Raw genomic sequence first — 23016 nt, 5'->3', positions numbered from 1 at the left:
ATGTTTCTTATCTGCCGACACATTCTATGTTTCTATGTTCGTATTGATGCTCTGTATCTGTGATATCATGCCTACTTATTGGTACCGCACCTCCATTGTATTGCTTCCATCTACAATGCTCCTATTAAGTTATCAGCTGGGTCATAGTTCTGATGTCTAAGTATGACTAATGTATTTAATATTGTAGCTGGAATGTGCGTGGCTTGGGTGACCCATCAAAACGTTTTGCTGTGATGGATTATCTGCGCCTGCATTTCCCCGATATTGTATGTTTGCAAGAAACCCATTTTGCGAAAGAAGGAGGCGCTGGCATTTCATAGGTCATGGATGGGTCATATTTTCCACTCAGCGTTATCTAGCTATTCCCGAGGGGTTAGTGTCCTGGTCCATAAATCAATTCCCTTCCAGGTTCAGTTGTTCAGAATCAACCCTGAAGGTCGCTTTATTTGCATGCGCTCTACTATCCTCAAGCAGGAATATCTGTTAGTATCGATATATATACCTCTACCTTATAGCAGTGTAGCGTTAAGAGGTGCCTTGACATTTATTAATGGTAACCCTGATATACCTGTTATTACGGTGGGAGATTTTAACAATACTATTCACCCCTACTGGGACAGATATGGGGAGGCACGGACGGATGCCGAGGGTCCTGTATCAGCCTTTGGTAGATTGTTGGAGGAGGTGGCTCTGATAGATTTGTGGCGTACCCGACATCCCAATGTACTCCAGTTCTCTTGCTATACCAGATCGCACGAGGCTTTATCACGCATTGATCTGGCACTGGGATCTGAGTTGGTGGGCAGACAGGTGGTGGAGGTGAAGTATTTGGCTAGGACTTTGTCTGACCATTCCCCTTTTGCTTCTGCGGCTGTCCGCCTCACCCGTGGCTCCCATCTCTCAACGGCTATGGACATTTAATTCCTTCTGGTTACAGGTAATTGACTGTTCATATATTAGTTCTACTATACAGGAGTATTTTAATCTGAATGCAGGCTCAGCCGCGGGTGGGGTGGTATGGGACCCATGAAGACTTGCCTAAGGGGTGCTCATTCAGGGAATTAGTAGAGCCAAACTTTAAAGTCGACAGTTTGGAGATTTCTTGAGAGACCAAGTTGGAGTGACAGAGGCGAACTTTGTGGAGAAGGGCGATCAGTTGTCTGGAAGGAGGCACAGGATGCATATAACTCACATGTTGTGGAACTTGCTCGCACAAAGCAATCCTTTCAGCGACAGAAGTATCATGATGAGGGGGAGAAGGCGGGCCACCTACTAGACCTTGTGGCTAGGGCACAGTCAACGTTGGCATATGTCACTGCTTTACAGGGGGCGGATGGAACGGAAATTGTGGATAGCCAGGCAATAGTGTCTGTCTTTGGCTCCTTTTATGCTGATTTGTATCAGTCATGTATAGGTTGTCAGATTCAGATATAATGTACCTTAATGGTCCGCTACAACTGTCATAAATTGAGGAAGCAGTATGTTCCATGGCTAGTAATAAATTAGCGGGTACTGATGGACTGCTGGTAGAAATTTATAAGAAGTTTGGAGACGTTTTACTACCTCAGTTGCTGAAGGTTTACCAGGAAGCCTCAGAGATGGGGGCACTTCCGGCATCCATGCAGGAGGCTATTATAGTTGTTCTCCCTAAGCCGGGAAAAAACCCTCTCCTCCCGGATTTATACCGACCTATATCATTGTTGCCCACAGACATAAAGATATTGGCTAAGGTGTTGGCTATGCGCCTCTCTAAGGTCATATCCTCCATTATACATATGGATCAGTCTGGATTTTTGCCAGATAGGTCCACGGCAGTTAATATCAGACGACTATATTTTAATATGCAGATTCCAGTGGAAAACCCAGGTGATAGGGTCATCTGTTCCCATGCCACTAAGGCATTTGATAGCATTGAGTGGGAGTATCTATGGGAGGTGCTGGAGAGGTTTGGGTGGGGCACGGTTTCATAGCTTGGGTGCGGCTGTTATATGGTAGGCCTACAGCGTGGGTACGGGTTCGCAGATGTCTATCAGAGGGATTCCGGCTGTACAGGGGAACCAGGCAAGGTTGCCCTTTATCTCCATTGTTGTTTGCCCTGGCCATCAAGCCATTGGCAACTTTTATTAAGAGTCATGACGGGACCACAGGGTTTAGCCGAGGCGGGTCACAGGAGAAAATTGCATTATATGCGGATGATGCCTTGCTGTTTCTGGCCGAGGCTAGGGAGTCCCTACCGGAGGTTTTACAAAACCCCTCAGTTTCTATTTAATATAGGACTCCATTTGGGCTCCAAATGTCCTCGATGTAGGGAGGAGGATGCGGGCATGTTGCACATACTGTGGTCGTGCTCGGCCCTGGAGGGCTTTTGGCGAGCTGTGCTGCACATTATTGATTCTCTATATGAAGTTACATTGGACGTGACCCCGTTTGTTTGTGTATTGGGATACGTGGAAGACCTGCCAATCACTGAGCGGCCAGAATGTTATATATGGCTCGTAAACTGATTGCCCAACATTGGCTGGACGAGAGTAGTCCTAGTAGAACTGAATATATATATAAGATTAATTGGTTGGTCAATTTGGAACGTGGGGTCTATAGGAAAAGGGGTGCTCTAACCAAATTTGAAAAGCTCTGGGCTCCCTGGATCGATGCCCCAGGGCTGGCATCCAGGGAACTTCAGAGATACCGCTTGGGACTGGTGTGAGGGTACTAATGTATGGTGTATGTATTTGGTTCTGTGATTGGCGTTCTCTTATCAATATGATCAATGTTTTCATTCACGTGTCTTGATGGGAGCTGTGGAGGGGAGGAGCATGAATTTGGCACGCTGAAATGATGGTGTGGTCGGGAGGTGAGGGGTGTGGCGGATGGAGCGCATCTTCATGATATTATGTGGGGGAGGGAAGGGGAAGTTGGGGTTGTTTGTATTAACCATTATAACTAATGAAAGGTATTTGGCAATATATTTATAATAAAGTTATATTTAGGTATTTTCATTTTCTTAATTTCTGGAGAACCCCTTTAAGGGTGTCCAGAGGAATAAAAGTACAGAGAAAGGAAACGGCATGCAGGCATCCTGAGGGTCTGTGCAAAGAGGACATGAAAGAAGTGAGAATATAATAAAAGACAAAAAGACTAAATACTCAACCATAGGTTGGGCTCAACTTAAAATAAAATACCTAGAAAATACCTTAGTCTATACAAATTCTGAACGCGTGCCCTATTCTGTATAGAGGCAGCTACTCAGGCTAAACTCCCTGTTTAACCCTTTTGGTTCAAGTGTATCAAGTTCATAAATCCATCCAAGTTCTCGTCTCTTGAGCAACTTCTCTCTGTCTCCACCCATTTTGAGTGTGGAGACCCCATCAATGATTGTGAAGTGAAGTTGTGAAATATTATGTCCGGCCTTGTGAAAATGATCTGTAACCGGTAGTTCCACCTTTTTATTACGTATTTTAGATTTATGTTGGTGATAAGTCTTTTTTTAAACTCTTGTGCCGTTTCACCAACACAAGAGGCCACCAGAGCATTGAAGAATATATATGAAATAAGAGGAATCACAAGTGTATCTTTGTTTAATTTTGTAACGTTTCCCTGTCCGGGAATGTACAAAGGTGTTTCCCTTCATCATGCTGTTGCAATGGCAACATTTGAGACAAGGGAAACAGACTGTTTTGTATTGAGCATTCCTAATTTCAGGTTGGCTGGCATGTAGTAAGCGATCTAAGAGATTTGTTGTACGTCTGTACGACATTAGGGGAGATGACTTAAAGTCTTCAACTGTGGGAAAAGATTGTGAGAGGATCCGCTAGTTCTTTTCGATGACACTTGGTATCTTCCAACGAAGGTGGGTATAGTTGGAGACGAAGGGAATCCTTTCATTTTTCTTTTCAGATCTGGTACTTACCAGTATAATGTCCCGTCTCATGCTCCTAACTCGGTCCTTGTGTCTTGTAACAAGAGTCCTGGGGTATCCTCTATTAAAAACTCAGGACCCATCTCATCCAGTCTCTTAGAGGCTAATGTTTCTTCTGTCACTCTTATCTTGACCCTCAGTAGTTGGCTGTAAGGAAGTGATTCCACCATCCCCCTGGGGTGTGAACTGTCAAACCTCAGGACGTTACTCCTGTCCGTTGGATTAACAAACAGTTCAGTGTATAGCTGGTTACCAGAGTATCAAGAAATTTGAGTTTTTCTTGTGAGAAAACTACTGTAAACTGTAGTTCCAGACATATGCTGTTAAGGAAGTTACCAAATTCTAGTAGACCATCAACCACAGTAGTCCGAATGAAGAAAATGTCATCGATATATCTCATCCAGCCCCTCACATGATGGAAGTCTGTGTTTCTTCAAAAAATAGCATATATATGTTAGTGTAAACCGGGGCCATGTTAGACCCCTGTTGACAATTCTGGCAAGATTGAAGAAGGAGCCTTTGTGCTCTGGAAGATTGCATATATATGGTTTTTTTTCTGGTTAGCCTATAAAGGTATCGCTCCCTTAATACTTTTGTATTTATTTACGCAAAAGTACTCAACGTCACATAATTTTTTCTGGCTAACAAGTTACTTCACAATTCTTGCCACACACCATTAGACCCTTTAGAAAACAAAATAACTGGAGGGAGAATAAAAGTAAAAAAGGCAAAGGGGTTCCTCTTTAAAGCGAATCTGTCACCTGCTTTTAGCGTTTTAAGCTTTTAACATTGCCATGTTCAATAAAGTACCTTATTTCCTGCAGTCTTCTTCTTACTTTATTTTGTTTTGTCATTTTGATTAAAAAAAAGCTCTTTTTCTGATATGCTAATGAAGCTCCAAGGTGCCCAGAGGGGCGTTTTTTTTCCTCTCTGGAGCCCAGTGACGCCCCCTGCAGTGCCCAGCCCGCCTTAATTTGAAGCCCAAGAACGCCTCCTGATCCTGAAATAACCTCCCACAGCCCCGGCAAATGCTTCCGCCCCCTCCCTATGTCATCTTCTACCTTCAAGAAATGCCCCGTTCTTCTTTCTGTCGGCCGCGGTACTGCGCCTGCGCGATCATCAAGCTCCTGAGGGCAACAGCCTCAAAAGTCTCACTGGGCATGCGCCGAGCCCAGTGACGTAATCTGAGCGCTGTTGCCTCAGGAGTTAAATGATCGCGCAGACGCAGTACCGCGGCCGACAGGAAGAAGAATGGGGCATTTCTAGAAGGTGGAAAGTAGCCTCTCCCCCTTAGGGTACATTGCTATCACCTCGGCCAGGAGGGTTGGAGAATTCACAGCTCTTACTGCCTCTCCCCCTTAGGGTACATTCACACGACCGTGCCGTGTTTTTCAGTCTGCAAATTGCGGATCTGCAAAACACGGATGCCGCCCATGTGCCTTCTGCAATTTGCGGAATGGAATAGGAGGCCCATTATAAAAATGCCTATTTTTGTCCGCAAAATGGACAAGAATAGGACATAACTCTTAATTTTTACGGGGCCACGAAACGGAGCGACGGATGCTGACAGCACACGGAGTGCTGTCCACATCTTTAGCGGCCCCATTGAAGTGAATGGGTCCACATCCGAGCTGCAAAAAAATGCGGCTCGGATGCGGAACAAAACATCTTGGAGGATAGAGTATTCATTAAACCTGATCCCGCTTTTCTTCCCAAAGTGGTTTCCCTGTTTCATCCCAAGAGATTGTCCTACCATCTTTGTGTCAGGTCCCTAAAAATGATAAGGAAAGAAAGCTCCATTGTCTAGATGTTAAAAGATGCCTTTTTGAGAGTTTCAACGTTACTAGTCAGTGGAGAAAGTCTTCTTGTCTTTTTTGTGCAGTTTGGAGGTAGAGGTGTCCTCTAGAACTTTGGTCAGGTGGATAGTGGGGGCCATTTTGTTAGCTTATATTTCAGCAGGTAAATCCCCATCGTTGGGGTTTGGGGCTCACTCCACGAGATCCATCTCTACCTCCTAGGCAGAAAAAGCGGACGCTTCAATAGAATAAATCTGTAGGGCGGCCACTTGTAAGTCCCCTTGTACCTTTTTCCGACACTATAGATTAGTTTTGAGCTCCAATGACCTTTTATCCTTCTGAAGGAAGGTTTTGCAGGCAGCCCCCCCCCCTCCTAGACTACGTTATTATTCTAGTCTTCTCTTAAAGGGGTATTCCCCTCATAATGATCACTGTTAAATCTGTTAAGGATTTGACAGTGATCATTTTTGTAAATATATTCGATTAACAAATTCCCACCGTTTAGGATAAAATTTATCCCCACTTACCTCGTTGTTGTCCTTCGGTCTCCCGTGGTTACGGCCACCGCTCTTCTCCGGAATGTCCTGAACGCACACGCCGCCGCGCATGCGTGATGGTGACTTCTTCCTGGCCAGAATGTATGGATCCCGAAATTATATAGAGGGATCCGCAAGGGATTATAATCATCCCATTAGCTTTTATTAGTTTGTGGCGGGAAAATTTCCCGCCTAAAAGTGTGTTAGGTGAGCTAAGAATAGTTGGTTACTGGGGGTCTGGGGCAGAGGTCAGTCATTGGGTCATTAAGTGACCTATGGGGTAGTGTTGCTGGGCAGAGTGGCCTGAGATGCCCAGCAACAGTTAGGTCATTGGTGGGACAGTTTCAAGGCCCCCCATAGTTAGGGCTATATAGTAGCGGTAGCGGGCAGTGTTAGGCTGTCATCTCAACAGCATCTGGAGGAGGTGCTGCCTGTCTGCATACCTGATGGAGGAGTTCGTGGCTGAGCTGCGGAGGCGTGCGGGAGATGGAGAGACGGCGTCCTGGCTGGAATCCTGCTTAGCTGACTGGTCTGCATCGGTGGCTGTTCCGGCAGTAGTGTGCGATCCTGGCGATGTCCCGGTCCCGGCGGTGTCTGCGGCTGACTTATCTGAAGGTCTCCCTGTGGTGCCTGCGCTGCGCTCTTCAAGAAGAGAGAAGAGGCAGCGCACCCGTTTCTCTCCTTCCCCCTGTAGGTCTGTTCCGGAGAGGAGAAGATTGGAGAGACGGAGTGCTGCTGTAGAAGAAACCGGAAGTGGCCGCTTGGGGATGACATCACAGGCTGAAGTCCGTCCTGAATCTGCGTCCCCAGGAAACTTGGAGCAGCTTTTTGGTTCCGCTTCTGCCCTGCAGCATTTTGGTTCCCAGAAAGGTCCTGCTGTGAGAAGAGCATCGCTTGAGCCCCCTGTACATCCTTCGCGGCAACATGGACGTAGACGACGCAGAATTGAGCCACAGCCTGTGCAGCACCAGTCTCTGCCGCTCCGCTCCGGTGTTGAGCAGCGGGACGGTGTGTGCTTGGAAAGCGTGACGCAGAGACAAGAGGCATCCGCATCTTCTTCTGGTGTCCGGAGTGCTACTCCAGCGGGTGGTGAGTTCCTCAGGGATCTGGGCACCGTTATTGCATCCTTGTCTTCTGTACTTTCTTCTTTACAGAGTTTTGCTCCTCTTCCCCCCCCTGCTCCTGAACCGGCTGGTACGGCAGGCGATTTTTCTGATGCTTGGCGTTTTAGCGGTCGGGGGACGGGAGGGGATTATGATAGTGATGACTCTCTCCATCTTCCAGCGGTGGCTAAACGTGGAGGAGTGTCGGAGTCATGTTATAAAGAAATGTTACCATGTGATATTTCGCCTTTAGGCTTTCATCTCTCCATGTCGGTTAAAGAAAAGATATGGAGAAATGAATTTGTGGACATTTTGTCGCTGTTGCCTGCTTCAAAAGATTTTGTTGCTAAATTAGATAAAAGGGAGGATAAGTCTGAAGAGGATAGGAGGCGCCCGATCCCTCGTACTTTTAATAATTGGTTGCAGGCATATTGTATCTTTTGCAGCGTGATGGGTGAGAAATTCCCTGCAAAATGTTCAGGGCTTTTTCAACATTTAGATAATGTTTTAGAGGCGTATAAGAATTTTGGGGGGATAGGTTGGTTTGTGTATGATGAAAATTTCAGACAGAGGCTGTCCGTTTATCCTAGCATGCGGTGGGGCACAAAGGATGTTGGGCTGTGGCTTAATTTATTGTTGCCACAGCGTTCATCTTATTCTGCCCCTAAACAGCAGCCAGCCTCTGCAGCACCGCAGTCTCAATTGTTAAAAAAGGGCACCTGCTTTGCGTTTAATGAAGCACAGTGTAGGTTGCCTGCGTCATGTAAATATCGCCATGAATGTGCCTTTTGCGGGGGCAGTCACCCGATGGTTCGCTGTTATAAAAGAGCTAACATGCCTACCATGCCAACCACAAAAGAGTTTATTGCAAAAAGCATGGACACCAGTAAAGCTGGTGACCATGCGTCCCTGGTTAGAGCGTTACCCAAATTGCAAGATGGCGGAGCTGCTACTTGACGGTTTTGCTTTGGGTTTTCAGTTGCCATCGTTTTCTGGCTTTGGTTGTGAATGGGTTAATTATTTGTTTTCGGTTGATCAATTTCCTGTGGTTGTGAGGGATAAATTGGCAAAGGAACTGGAGTTAGGCAGGATCGCTGGTCCTTTTTCCTCTCCGCCTTTCGCTAATTTTCGTCTTTCTCCATTGGGAGTTGTTCCGAAGAAGGAACCCAATGCTTTTCGTTTAATTCATCATTTATCCTTTCCTTATGGTGCATCCTTGAATGATGAAATTGATAAAGCATTGTGTTCGGTCAAGTATGCCACATTTGATTCAGCAATTGACCTGATACGTAGTTTTGGTAAAGGTGCTTTGATGGGAAAGGCGGACGTTCAGTCCGCCTTTCGCCTGCTACCTGTACATCCTTTTTGTTTTAACTCACTTGGTTTTCATTTTCAGGGTTTATTTTATTTTGATAAATGTATTCCAATGGGTTGTTCTTTGTCTTGTTTCTATTTTGAAGTTTTTTCCTCGTTTATTGAATGGGTAGTAGCAGTCAGGTGTATGCGGGGTGCAGTGACGCACTATTTGGACGATTTCCTGTTCATTGGTCCAGCGGAGTCTTCAGCATGCTTAGAAAGTTTGGAATCCTTTTTTGCAGTTTGTTCTGAGTTTGGTGTTCCGTTAGCTGAGGATAAGACGGTGTACCCTACTAATTGTTTGGAATATTTGGGGATTGTCATAGATTCTGTGAAGGGCGAATTTTGTCTTCCACCACAGAAAGTGTCAAAAATCTGTATGGCTTTATCTTCATTGCTAAGTAAGCGTACAGCTAAGGTGAAAGAGATTCAGTCGGTCTTGGGTATGTTAGCTTTTGCCAGTAGGATTATGCCAATGGGCCGGGTGTTTTGTCGGCAATTGTCTGCAAAGATTTCTGGTGTGAGGAACCCTGGTTTTCATGTTAGTCTATCTAAGGAGGTTAAGGAAGATTTTATGATTTGGTTGGAATTCTTTCAGCTATATAATGGCAGGTCGTATTGGCAGGAAGATTTTGTTTTGGCTTCTTCTATGGATTTGTTTACGGATGCTGCTGGTTCTTGCGGTTTTGGTGCATATTGGAACGGACATTGGTGTGCATCAGAATGGCATCCTGCTTGGATTTTGAATGGGGTGACTAAGAATATTGTTTTGTTAGAACTGTTTCCTGTGGTGGTTTCGCTAGTTTTATGGGGGAGTTGTTTTTCCAATAAGAGAATTATTTTGCATACTGACAATAAGGGTGTTTTATTTGCAGTTAATTGTTTATCATCAAAATGTCCGTTAGTAGTTAAATTGTTACGTCATCTGGTGCTTCTCTGTTTAAAATTAAATATTTGGTTGAAAGCTCGCCATATCCCTGGGATAGATAATTCAATTGCTGATTCGCTTTCCCGTTTTCAGTTTCAGACATTCCGGCAGTTGACGGAAGGGGCCGATCTGAAAGGGGAATCGTGCCCTGCGTACCTGTGGAATCTGATTTGGTCCTAGGTATGTCTTACTTACAGTCTTCTGTGGCTCCGGCGACATGGTCGGATTATAGCCGTTCGTGGCTTAGGTGGTGCAGTTTTACAGCTGATAGAGGTTGGTCTTCTCATGGTAGTGGCGAGGTTGCTGCATTAGCATTCTGTGTGGCATTGTTTAGGGAGGGTCTGGCTTACTCTACTGTTTTAAGGATTTTGTCAGGTGTTTCCTTTTTTCTTCGGGTTTTAGGTTCTCCTTCTTTATTAGATTATTTCTTGATTAAGCAGATGTTAAAGGGTTACAAACGTGGTAATTGTTCTCCTGACGATAGATGTCCTATTTCTCCCACGCTGTTATTATCATTATGTCAAGCTACTTCTTTAGTTTGTTTTGATAGTTTTGAAGAGTTGCTGTTTTCCACTGCGTTTTGTTGCATGTTTTTTGGTGCTTTTAGAATTAGTGAGTTGTTTCCAAGAAATTGTGAGGCAGGTTTGGGATTGGCCTTGAAGCATGTCCATGTTCATGTTAATTATGTTTTGTTTTTCCTTCCGACGTCAAAGATGGATCAATCAGGTAAGGGTACCTGGATCCGAGTGAACAGAGTTGGGTCGGGTGGTATTTGTCCGGTGAGTATGATTTCTCAGTATTGGCTTCGCAGACCAGGGGGTGGTACTGCTTTCTTTGTGCATGCGAATACTTCTCCTTTAACACAATATCAATTTAGGTCCGTGCTAAGGAAATGTTTAAAGGAATTGGGTTTAGATGGTGTCCGGATTACGTCACATTCTTTCCGGATTGGAGCCGCCACTGCGGCGGCTCGGTCGGGTTTGAGTGCGTCAGTGATTAAACGGATTGGAAGATGGTCGTCTAATTGTTTTAAAATGTATGTGCGTCCTGATGTTTCTGTGATCTAATGATTCTTTATATTATAGTTTTTACAGGTCTCACCGTATGGACTATCGGCCATTCTTTCGTATACTGGGCCCATCGCAGAGCTGTAGAAAGATCGTACGGTGACAACCTCTCTTGGTCCACAGATACGGTTCGAATATACTGGAATGGGGTCAGGGGTCTTCGTTGGGTAGGTTTGATGGATGTACTGTTAGAAATGCGTGATTTATACCCTGATCCTGATATAATAATTTTTCATGCAGGGGCCAATGATGTGGGCAAATTTGGCACCATTGAATTGGCTTTCTGTATGAAACGTACGATGGTAAGGGGAAGGCGATTGTTCCCTGATGCACGTTTAGTTTTTTTTTTTCGGAAATGATTCCACGTTTACTTTGGTTATCCTGTTCTAATTTTAAATATTTGGATAAGATTAGGATACGTTTGAATAGAATTATGGCTCGTTTTATGCCATTAATTTGGGGGTTTTCGTTTCGACACGTGGACCTTGAAGGTGGTTTGCCCGGCCTTTATTTTTCGGACAAGATTCATTTGTCAGAGATTGGTTTGGACATTTTCAATTTGGACATGCAAGCTATAATTGAGATAGTTATGGGTGGGGTGGGGCCCACGCCGCCTTGTTAGCCGGCATGGTCCGGTGGGTGTAAAGTCACTCACTGAAATGGTGAGCGGACGAGTTAAGTCTGAAGTTTAGGCCGAGCTTATGGCTGGTCTAATTATTGTTTATGAAGTTATTGGTATATATTGATACAGTTTAATTTTGGATTAAGTTAATCTTTAATAAAGCCGGCCGTGGCCTAATTTATTCCACCCAAAAATATTGTGTCCACGTGTTTTATTACTTATTTATAGAGTTGAAGATGTGTAAGTAATCTTATGGTACATTCATATGATTTATAATCCCATAGTACAGAGCCGCGAACGGGAATAAGTCACCATGGTGCATGCGCGGCGGCTTGCGCGTTCAGTTCAGCGCGCGGCCTGGCCGGGAAAAGACTTTAATCAAGATGAAGCCCGTCCCCAGCCAGAATCCAGGAAGTGAACGGCGCGCTGGCAGCAGGTAAGTATAAATAGGCGAAGTGGGATAACCCCGGTGCGTAAGGGAAATTCAGGATTACACTTACCGGTAATCGTTTTTCCATGAGCCCATGACAGCACCGGGGATTTATTTCCACCCTATGCTTTAATGGGTTTATGTATCTACCGTACTTGCATTCCTCAGGAGCGGTGACAGGTCCTCTTTAAAAAAAAAAAAGAAAAGATTTTATATTTCTGTCTACAGAGCTACGTGAGGGCTCATTTTTTTCTAGAGCGAGCTGTAGTCTTTATACAATTATTTTGGGGGTCTGGAGACCCAAAAAAACAAATTGGCCATTTAGTTTTTTGTTTTTCCCCAGCGTTCACTGGGCAGAATAAATATTTTTATATTTTTTATAGTTCAGACATTTTTGGATGCTGTGATACCTATTATGTTTTTTTATTGTTTATTTGTATGTGAAAAATGTAGGGGGGGGGTTCATTTTATAATATTTTTTTATTATTTTAGTTTTTTTTATACTTTTTAAAGCTATTGGAGTCTATGGCATTTTAACAGGATTCCTGTTAAGTCATGGCGCAGGCAGGGCCAGTTTTCTGTGGTAGTCCTCGGAGGCTTTACGAGGACACATGCTGTCTTAGTAACCGATTGCATCCCCACAATTTTGACCACGGCATATGAGGGGTAAAATGACAGGATTGGAGTTCTCTCTGATCCCAGTCGCTGTGTTCAGGTGTCAGCTTTATTACACAGCCAGCACCCGCAGAGTCATCACGTGAACCTGCTCCTGTCAACCTGTAAAGTCAATGGGGACATGCTCACGGTTCTTAGGACTGTCCGATAATAAAAGATTATATTTCTCCATTATATTGAGCAAAGCGTAACAATTTTTCATTTGAAATCATTAAAAAAAACATAATACTTGCCTGAAGCTGGCTGCAGTTCCCTATACAGCTGGGAGCGATGCTGTGCAGGGAAACATTATATATAATGCAGCGTCGCTGTGTGCCCTTTATTCTCAGGGAGCTCCGTACAGTATTAGAATGTATTGGCTCAGATGAGCCAAAGTTATTGCTTCACAAAGTCACGTGAGACTTCGCGCAATAACTTCAGAAATTAATTTGTACTGTAAAAAAACATTTCCCGAACTCGGGTTTGCTTCCACGGTACCCCAAAACAGCCCCACGCCTGTCCCCTGGTTGTGTGCGGTATTGCATTGAAGTGATGGCTGTTGAGCTGCAATACCTGGCACAACCTGCAGACAGGTGTGGTGCTGTTTGGGAAAAATAAGCAGCCATGTCTTTTCAGTTTTCTGAGGTTGGTGGCTCTGGCTTCTTGTATGAAGAGATTCCAAGGCTTGCATTTATGGTTTTGTCATCAGACTCCATATTACAGAGATCTTCAACCTGAGCCCCTTTGATGTCAGAAGTGTCACAACTAGTAATTAAAATGCCAGATTTTTACATATTTATTGTCCCCTTAAAGGGGTTTTTCACCTTTTCTCCAGACCCTCCGATCTTTGCCGGACCTGTGGTGGTGATCATAATTGCCTGATACCCACCATTGTATTCCATCTCAATCGCTGCCCTGCCGGCTGCACAGGTCCCAACCTCCGTTCTGATTCCGGGTCATGTGCCAATAACTGATGTGTCATCTGTGCGTCCTGTCACCCACTGACATGGCTGCAGCGGTGACATGTCCCACATGTGTCACTGGTTCACATTCATACATCAGTCATTGGCTGCAGTGGTCACACGACTCAGCGTCAAGCCAGATGTTAATGCTGGGAGACCCAAGCCAACAAAGCAGCAATGGAGCCCGAACCCAGGAAGCGGGGATCAGATAAGTATGATTACCACCGTGGGTCAGCCCACATTAGGGGTCTGTAAAAGAAGCCGAACATCCCCTTTAAAGTGAATCTCTGGTTTTTATCATAATTTTTCTCATGTTTAGGTCACAAATTCTGTGCTGATTAATTTCTTATTTCTTTATGGTGATCTCAGCTCAGTTTCTGTTTTCTGATACAGAGCTCCAAATCCCCTGCAAAGATATAGATTTATAATATAATCCACTGCCCGTCTTCTGTCCACCACTAGGGGGAGCTCAGGGCTTTCTGCATACTGTGTCTTTACTGAGCTTAATGTATAAAGTGTGCAATAAGCTCCTATGCTCCCTCTAGTGGTGGCTGGGGGTATTTCGCATGATATTGTTATGCACAGGTTTTGGAGCTCTGTATTAGAAGAAAAGAGCATCCAACCAATGTATAGAAATGTCCAGAAATGAATCAGCACAGTATTTAGACTTCAATAAAAGATTTCAATAAAAAAAAAAAAAGTTAGAAAGGCTAATAAACTCAAGGTGGTCATTCACTACATATAGCAGTATCAGGTAAAATGGCTGAGCAGTTCTTATATTCATCCACTAGAGGTCACACCCGTCACATATTATTCATGAAGGTTACAAGTGCGCCACCTGGTGGCTAAGTGTAATATGCGTAAAGCCTAATGCTGAAATCATCACAATAACAAACTGGAAAAAAACTATTTATGAAAGCCTGAGCAACTGGTTTGACCACAGAGATCACAGAGCTGTCCTGATTTATTTTTAAGATACGGGGAACCCATTTAATGCTCTTAAAGGTTTCGTTCACATGTGCATCGGAAGCTCCACAGGTTCTGTCGAAACACGGACAAAATATTGCAGCATTTTTGCGCTATTTTGTCTGGTGAAATGACAAACACCATGACCTGACAGACCCCATTGTAGTCAGTCTGTCTGGCTCCGTCATATGAAAGTATTAGTCTTGGGCTTGCATTTTGTTTTTCACGACAGAGATGTGAACAAAGCCTAATTTTCCGAGTGACCCAGAGAGCAATTCACAGTTTTTGGATTCTGCTTTACATGTTCCTTAGAAGACCAACGTATGGATGTCTAGGAGAGGAAATGGCTCATCACATACAACTTGCATTCAAAAAGTTCATTGACCCATAGGGCGATTTTTTTTCTCTCCATATTTAGTGCAGAAGCTAAGCAGCTAGTAAACGTATGATGATTTGTGGCCGGAGGTGTAGCAGAGGGCCCCCTTTCCCCCATATGAGAAACTTTATAACAAACTTTACAAGTCTTAGATGCAAATTTGTACACGCTTCACCATTTCTGTTGCTGTTGTACAGCATTTCAAAAATTTGCAGAGAGTTTCCCATGTCCGTGCATATATTCTGTTCTATCCATTTTGCTACCATCCAATCAGCTTTCCCTGGGAAATCATTAGGAGATTAGGAAAACATCTACTCCAACTTTTAGGGCGAGTTGGTGTAAGGCGCCAGTTTGAGCTGTAGAGGATCATCAGCATCCACTACACATGGGGTCTTCACATCACGTGACTTTGAGGACCTCTTCAAGAGGAATTAAAAACTTTTTTGAAAATATTTCCAAAGTAGATCCATGTTCTGGCGATTGCTCCTTGCTGGCCGCTACCAACACTGGTCTACTGGACCATGCAGGTACAAGGAGGCAATTCTTAATGGACTAAAATAAGACGTTGTATTTGATGTTGGCCAAAAAATGCTCCAGAGGTCTGTTCTTCAAGCCTGGAGAGCCTTAGTTATGGTGAACACAGGACCAAGACAGATGTGCTTGAAGTTCTTTTAGTATCCACGATATGTCTTCAAGATGTTTGTGCTTCATGCACCCAGTAAAGTGCTGAAAACCTAGAACCCCCATGTCGTGTCTTCGAAACTATCATCATACTATAGGCAACAACATATATAAATATATACATATATGTAAAATCCATAGGCATACCAGCACACTATCCCTGAATATAACTAGCATAGCAGCATTATGCTTGCTTACCAGTGGTATTAGCCCTTGTGAATAGCTGACAATTAGCGTATCTTCAGCACCTAGGTAACTTATGATGGGAGCTGTAGTCTCCTCACGGCTGGAGTTGCACAGGTTTTCTAACTCTCTGTCTTGTGGAGGAAATATTACAGCTGGACCAGTAGATCCTGTCAGCAATGTCCAGTCACAGTACAGTCCTGGAGTGTTCTTGGTTTGGTTCATAAAGAACAGTCCTGACCTGTGTCTGTGCTGAAGTTTCCTACAAAGAACCCAACACAATTATTTTACAATTTCTGGGTTTTCCAAAATTTTCAATGATGACCACTGGATAAATGGAAGTGTAGACCTGCTAAGTCCAGTTGGAAGGGGGACACATATTACATGTCGTTCAGTCATGTCTATAACCTATCCCCGGGGGTACGTGGATTTTGAGGTTGGCGGCCGCAGATCTGACGCTGCTCACTTTATTTGGATACAGCAAATTCTCCAATTTGAGTTGCATCAGTTTCTTCAACAGGATAATTCAGATATGGTCCTTCCTCTTGCAAGGGCATCTTGATCTCCTTCAAAAGAGGGGAATCCGGACCTCCATGGACTGCTACAACCACAGCCACTGCAGAAGAAAGATATCTGCTGTGAATTCATACATAGAAGACTATAGACTAATCCTCCATTGGGGGGACAGTCACACAGAAAGGGCAGCTGATGAAGGGTTTCCTAGTACCATGGACTTAAATTATGCACTTCTTGCTGTTACCACTAGGGGGAGCTGAACACATGGATGTATTATTAAAATGAAATAACATTAAATTATGGGTACACTTTTCTGCCCTAGACCACCTCTATTGACCCCTTCACCAAGCCAAACCACCAGGAATATTTGGTGTTCCAACCTAGACCTCCAAGAGTATTCAAAAGTAACCCATAATAACTCTAGACAACCAGAACTAATGGATAAGATTAGTAACCCTTCATTACCCTAGACCACCGGGGATAATAAAATGCTCTAGACCACCAGGAGTATTACTGGAATACTATTACTAAAGGCTAAACCACCCTGTATAACAACGAATGATGTAATAGATGCAGACAGTTGGGCACTTTTTATTCTCCACCACGTTTGCTTACTCAGCTCATTAGAAGCACAGCTCCCCTTCTCTCCAGGCCCCCCAACATTATCCTGAATCTTAAGGTCACTGAGGGTCTGTCACAGCACTAGGCCGCCCTATCCTGGGATGGAAAGGGGTATATGACCGATGTCTACCATGAACTGGAACCAAGAGTTGGAACCCAATATGATTTGGGGACTTGTTCCTGCATACATCTCAAGAACACGAATCTGCTCCAGTTCACCCATCTCAATGCTTCTCTTTATTGGCTGGTAGAACATAGTTAGCAACAATACCAAATTTGCTGGGATTGTCTTGAGTTTTGGGAAATCATTCGGGCAAATTCATCTTAGTCCGGCTCAAAATATGACCAAGGTTTATGTAAGGCCCACCTAGAAGTGGTTGTTCTGGGCAGGTTTGTAGTGGACCCAGGGGCAAGGTTTAATTGCCCTGAATTTACCAAGATACATGTTGGTAAGTATGGAACAGTAGGTACACCACAGGGCATCATCTGACACGTGGGTGACCCTGCTTTTATCTTTGGACAAGTAGACTCGAAAAACAAAAACTGCAAGGGGTAATCTACTCTACTTTAGATGAAGAGAATGAAGACAGCGTGGACATTGGTCACAAGTGGTTGGAGATGTAGTTACTCAGATACAGCTGGACTACATTCTATAATGCACAGGTAGGTGATGCTGTTGACTTACCCATAGTCTCCGACTGAGGAGTCGTCTCTGAAGATCTCTATAAATTGAGAAGAAAATATTTCAGCACATTGAACAAACCTAATGAAGGTTCTTTGAGACAAACACTGAAGGTCTATCCTGAGGAGACACCATCAATGTTTATGTTTGGAGAGGCCCTCCTAGAAGACTTTGGTCATGCTTCCTGCGCACATTATGCCTTATTAACGCCATGTTCCCTAAAATTGTGTGGAGCAATGAATGATCGTACATTTTGGATAACTGTCAGATGAACCTGCACATTACAGGTACCATATAATGTGTACGGGGACCTCTCAGCTCTCCATAGACACCACATGTATGGTCAGCCAAGCAGAATATACATGTGCATAAGAGTAGGCTGTGGAGCCGAACATGATGTTGTCTGGCAGCTATCTTATGTGTATATCTGGCCTCCTGTCAGCCAGGCTCCATGCACATGGCTCTGCCATGTAATTAGAGGTCCCCACTTTAATATATATGCCGTACCCTGTTTGGTGGGCTCACAGTCCCTGGTTATTTAGAGGTTCAAGGTATCAATGCAAAATCTATCACAAGGCCTTCCAGTCATGCTCTATTAGGACCCTTCTGTAATTACCAGATGGGATGGATACCAACAAGCCATTAAATCTCCCTCATCATCACTAAAAGCTTTCATATCACCAAGGTCATAGTACACAATAATGTTATACATCATGGAGGACAGAATCTCACCCTGTTTTTTATCATGCGACCTGGAAAACAAAGAAAAAGTGAGAAAATCCATGAAACATGGAAATACCAAAGCAGGAACATAACACTATAATACAACAGCTCAGAACATCCTACTTGCTTAACAGTCCTATTTATTTTTAAGGATAGTCCCATGAACCTGAGAAAATGAACAAGGTGCATCCTCCTAATTAGGGATCTTGCCCATAATGCCAAATTTATACTTACAAGGTCTAGGCGACGCTTGAGTGGTGACCAAGGCAAATGCTGGAATACAGACAGGTCTTCCTAAATTTTGGGGGCCTAGTGGAGGCCACCTGGTCCTTGAAAGCCCTTGTGGCTTAGAGGGTTAAGGAATAGATCAGAGGTCCTTCTCTTTTCAGAAAAGGCTTGCACTAGACCCATCAATGTGCACTTTGGGTGACATATGGCATGCATAAAAAGTGGGCAAACGGAGGAGGTGTTTTAAGCACACAGGCAACGCCTTGTTGAGGAATGGGTTCTTCGTATATTCAGATGCAGGTATTCTCTAACAAAGAGTAGGATGGTCATGCCGTTCTCATGCAACTCTCTACCCATAGAAATAAATGTGATCTGATGACGATGTCATAAAAAGGTATCCAAAATTACCTAACCCTAACGAGAAAAGTTCCCTCACCAGACATAGCAGGTAAATTGAATAGGACTGAAATAAAATAAAAATAAAAGAAGCCCTGACTAAAGAGAAATATAAAACAATATACGCACCAAACCTCTTCAACAGTGATGTTTTAACACATAGGATCACCACAACAGCAGTCACCAAGAAAAGAGCCACACCAATGATGATCCAGATGATCCTCATATCTGCAAAGAAATGCATTCCTTAAAGTGAATGCTGTTTTTAATGCTATCATTTGAGTCCTGCATCATCTGTCCCCTCATAGAGAAACCTGTGAGTCCTGCTTCCCCCACTCCCTCATACAGTAAGCCTGTCAGTCCTGCATCATCTGTCCCCTCATAGAGAAATCCTGTGAGTCCTGCATCCTCCATCTGTGAAACCTGCTTGCCTCCTCAAACACTGTAACTGTCAGCTTTTCGTTTGTTTTCAAGGAGAGCTGTAAATCACTTTATAAAGGCAGAGAAAGGAGGACTCACAGGCTTTTTCTATGAGGGAAGTTCGGAATGCAAAATACAGGCTTTCTCTATAAGGGGGCGGAGGGTGCAGGACTCACAGAATTTCTCTATGAGGGGTTGAGGATGCAGGACTCACAGGCTTTCTCTATAAGGGGGCGGAGGGTGCAGGACTCACAGGCTTTCTCTATAAGGGGGCGGAGGGTGCAGGACTCACAGGCTTTCTCTATGAGGGGGCGGAGGGTGCAGGACTCACAGGCTTTCTCTATAAGGGGGCGGAGGGTGCAGGACTCACAGGCTTTCTCTATGAGGGGTTGAGGATGCAGGACTCACAGGCTTTCTCTATGAGGGGTTGAGGATGCAGGACTCACAGGCTTTCTCTATGAGGGGTTGAGGATGCAGGACTCACAGGCTTTCTCTATGAGGGGTTGAGGATGCAGGACTCACAGAATTTCTCTATGAGGGGTTGAGGATGTAGGACTCACAGGCTTTCTCTATGAGGGGTTGAGGATGCAGGACTCACAGGCTTTCTCTATGAGGGGTTGAGGATGTAGGACTCACAGGCTTTCTCTATGAGGGGGTAGAGGGTGCAGGACTCACAGGCTTTCTCTATGAGGAAGTGGAGGATGCAGGACTCGCAGAATTTGTCTATAAATGAGTAGTTGGAGGACATCTCACAGGGTTTCTCTATGAGTGGGTAGTAGAAGCATGTCTCAGAGGCATCCTTTGTGAGTCCTGGCAGCTGTTACACAAGCTGAAATACTAGGTATATCCTACAAAATTAAACGATGAAGAGGACACGGCACTTGCTGAAATGTCATGGGCCCTTCAGTCAGTTGGTCAGAAGTCAAACCTTCACCAATAAAGTACAGAATTGATAGCTTTTCCTAATTGTGGAAAAAAACCACAAAATGCTAGAAAGACACATAAATCATAACAAAACATTTCCCAGACAGACGCCCTGTTCCATTGTTAAACACAGTAAAAATAAAACACATTAATATCAGATAAATTCATTTTGCTAAGGCCACAAGATGGGCCTGTATCACACAGCTTCATCCAGGGCTTCCTTTTTTTTTTATAAAAGAAAGATAAAATCAGAAACATATGATTTAATAGGAAATGAAAATCGCTAACCCCACTTAAACGGCTTTTGTCCCAGGATGCCACTAGAGGGTGCTGCACCATAAAGGCTCCTCAATACAAGCCGCCAATGAAAAACTAATCTGTTAAGATAAAAGCTTGTTTTTGGTAAGGACTTGTTTACTTTGGACAACCACATGCACACAGGGACAAAATACTATCAGCATGGAGTGTGGGAAGAATCTGGAGGAAGCCCACCCAAACGAGGGGGGAACCCCAGTGCTTCAAGGAGACAATGCAAACCACTGAGCCGCTCTCTGGAATTTTTCTTCTGGAAATAATGCCAAAGCAGAAACCGGTGCTAGATTTATATACCCCTTTAGGCAACTTGTCTCATAATGTCACCCAAATAGCACCGCCATATAGTGACAAAGACAATACTGCTATATGCAACACACATAATACCACCATACAGTGGCCAAATAATTTACAGAATAATACTCCCTTAAAGAGCCTATATAACACTGCTATATAGTTCCAATACTGCAATTCAATTCCCATATAATACCGCTCAAGCACGCTTGGTAGTTTTAGTTTATTCCCATGATGCCCCTAAAAAAAGAGCCCTGGGCAACTGCTCATTTTGTCACCCTTTTTAAACCGGTCCCAATATCCTCTTAAAGAAGACCTTTCACTGGTCCTGACATTACAATATTAGTATCTGGCTGTGTAGGGCTTTATTAGTCGATGTCGGGGCGCTTTTTTTATTTTTTTAAGATTGTCTGCTCGGTTCCCCCGCTGTGCCCCTTGTTCTCTTTTGCCGCCCTGTATGCTAATTAGTAGCATTGGTACAGGGAGGAGGAGACTGCCGTGTTCCTCAAGGGGTGTCTCCTTCTCCCCGGCTGTGACGCTCCCTGTTGCAATAGAGAACGGAGACACCCCTTGAGAAACCCGTCAGTCCCCTCCGCCTGTACCGATTGCTACTAATTAGCATACAGGATGGCAAAATTGAATGGCGAGCACAGTGGGGGAATGGAGCGGCGCATCTGCAAAAAAGCACCCTGACATCTACTAATAAAGCCCTGCACTGCCAGATACTAATATTGTAACCTCAGGACCACAGTCAGTATTTTGTATCAGTATTTGTAAGCCAAAAGCAGGAGTGGGTCCAAAACACAGAAGAGATGCAAATATTTCCATGACATTTTATCTCTGTTTTTGGCTTACTATTACTAGAAATTACTGATACAATATACTGGTTTATTACTCTTGGCCAGATAGATAAGAAGAGTCTTATAAGTGTTGGGGGGTGACCTCTGGTACCAGCAATATTATCACCAAGAGAGGTGAAAATTTTCAATATTACAAAGTACTCACCTGGTGGACTTTCAGTCGGTTCGGGCACTTTTAAGACAGGAGGCTCATCGGGAGTACAGATCTGACATACGCCCACTGCATCATGCTGGATACAGGAATACCCATCTGGACAGCCACAGACTGTGGCCTTGGTGGCCGAGCATGGCTCTCTCTCTACTAGGTGCTGGCCTGCAGGAGAGGAGGATTGGAGGAGTTACTCGGGGATAACTAAAGCACTGGCGCGGGGAGAGGAGGAATACCTAACATACAAAGTCTTCTGTAATTACAAGCATTAACTAGTCCTTCACATTATGGACTCGCTGGAAAACATGTTGAGAAGAAGCACATTTTAATTAGAGGGATTGTCCTATGACAAACATAGCTGTCTCATCAGTGGGGGTCCCTGTGTTCCCCATGAATGGTGGTCATGCATGCTGCCAGTACATAGATCTCTAGGGGGCTGCCGGAGATGGCTCTTGTCTATATCCAGTGGACAACCCCTCTGAAGGGAACACTTTGGTGTCATGTACTAATATTGCACTTAGGTGAACATGGGTGCTCCTAGTGCATGGAAACCCCCACCTGAGAAGCTTAGTTAAAGAGGTTGTCCAACACTTTTGAAAACTTTGGAGGGGAGCAGCCAGGCTTGAGAAGATAGGCCAATCTACATTCTCTGCGTATCCGAAGCGGACGTCAATCCAAAATTCAGGAAAAATTCGATCAGTTGCGAAGCCGAATTTCCTCAAGCTTCGTGAGAACGAATCAATGGTGGCTGGAAAAAAAATTATACTCACCTCATCCACCATCAGTGATGATGTCACCGAGCGCCCCCAGCCTGATCACGTGGTGGCATCATCACGCTCGCCGCAGGTCCTTTGATTGGTTTTCTTTGAACAAGACAGGAGCGGACGAGCAAGTGGATGAGGTGAGTATCAATTTTTTAAACCCCTGATAAACCCCTAAAAGAATAGAAAGGTGATTCGTGATTAAGTAAATCGCAACTAATCGAATTTCTTCTCGAAGTTCGGCGAAGCAGCCGTTTTCATGACCGGTCAGCCAATCACATGCGTTCATGCACTGGTGACTACTGAGGCCAGTAATTGGCTGAGCGTTCACGAGAATAATGAATGTGACATCATCACTTCTGGTCAGAGGTCTGGGGACCTGACCCACCGTGATTATCAAAAGGGACCTGTAGCAGGTGAGTTCATCTTCTTTGCCTGGCTGCTCCCCTGTAAATTTTGCTAAAGTGTCAGAAAACCCCTTCAAGTGCCAAAATTATTTCTGCTGCCAGTAGGGGATGCTGACAGCGGGTCAATTTATTATAGGGTCCAATAAGG

General features: G+C 44.3%; 1 protein-coding gene across 1 annotated transcript in view; it reads right to left on the bottom strand.

Moving 5' to 3' along the window:
- Positions 1 to 14263: 14263 nt before the first annotated feature.
- The window catches only part of LOC122940847 (tumor necrosis factor receptor superfamily member 14-like), a 55666-nt gene continuing 46913 nt past the window's right edge, over positions 14264 to 23016 (bottom strand). Inside the window, exons 4-8 of the mRNA XM_044297670.1 lie at positions 21698 to 21865; positions 18872 to 18970; positions 18128 to 18147; positions 17399 to 17435; positions 14264 to 16192 (exon numbers count right to left, since the gene is read on the bottom strand). Coding sequence (XP_044153605.1) covers positions 16044 to 16192; positions 17399 to 17435; positions 18128 to 18147; positions 18872 to 18970; positions 21698 to 21865 — 473 coding nt within the window. The 3' untranslated portion in view covers positions 14264 to 16043. The remainder of the gene's footprint in view (positions 16193 to 17398; positions 17436 to 18127; positions 18148 to 18871; positions 18971 to 21697; positions 21866 to 23016) is intronic.

This window comes from Bufo gargarizans, chromosome 6 (genome assembly GCF_014858855.1).
Source record: "Bufo gargarizans isolate SCDJY-AF-19 chromosome 6, ASM1485885v1, whole genome shotgun sequence".
NCBI classification, from domain to species: domain Eukaryota; kingdom Metazoa; phylum Chordata; class Amphibia; order Anura; family Bufonidae; genus Bufo; species Bufo gargarizans.
This window is presented reverse-complemented; position numbering and strand designations above follow the sequence as displayed.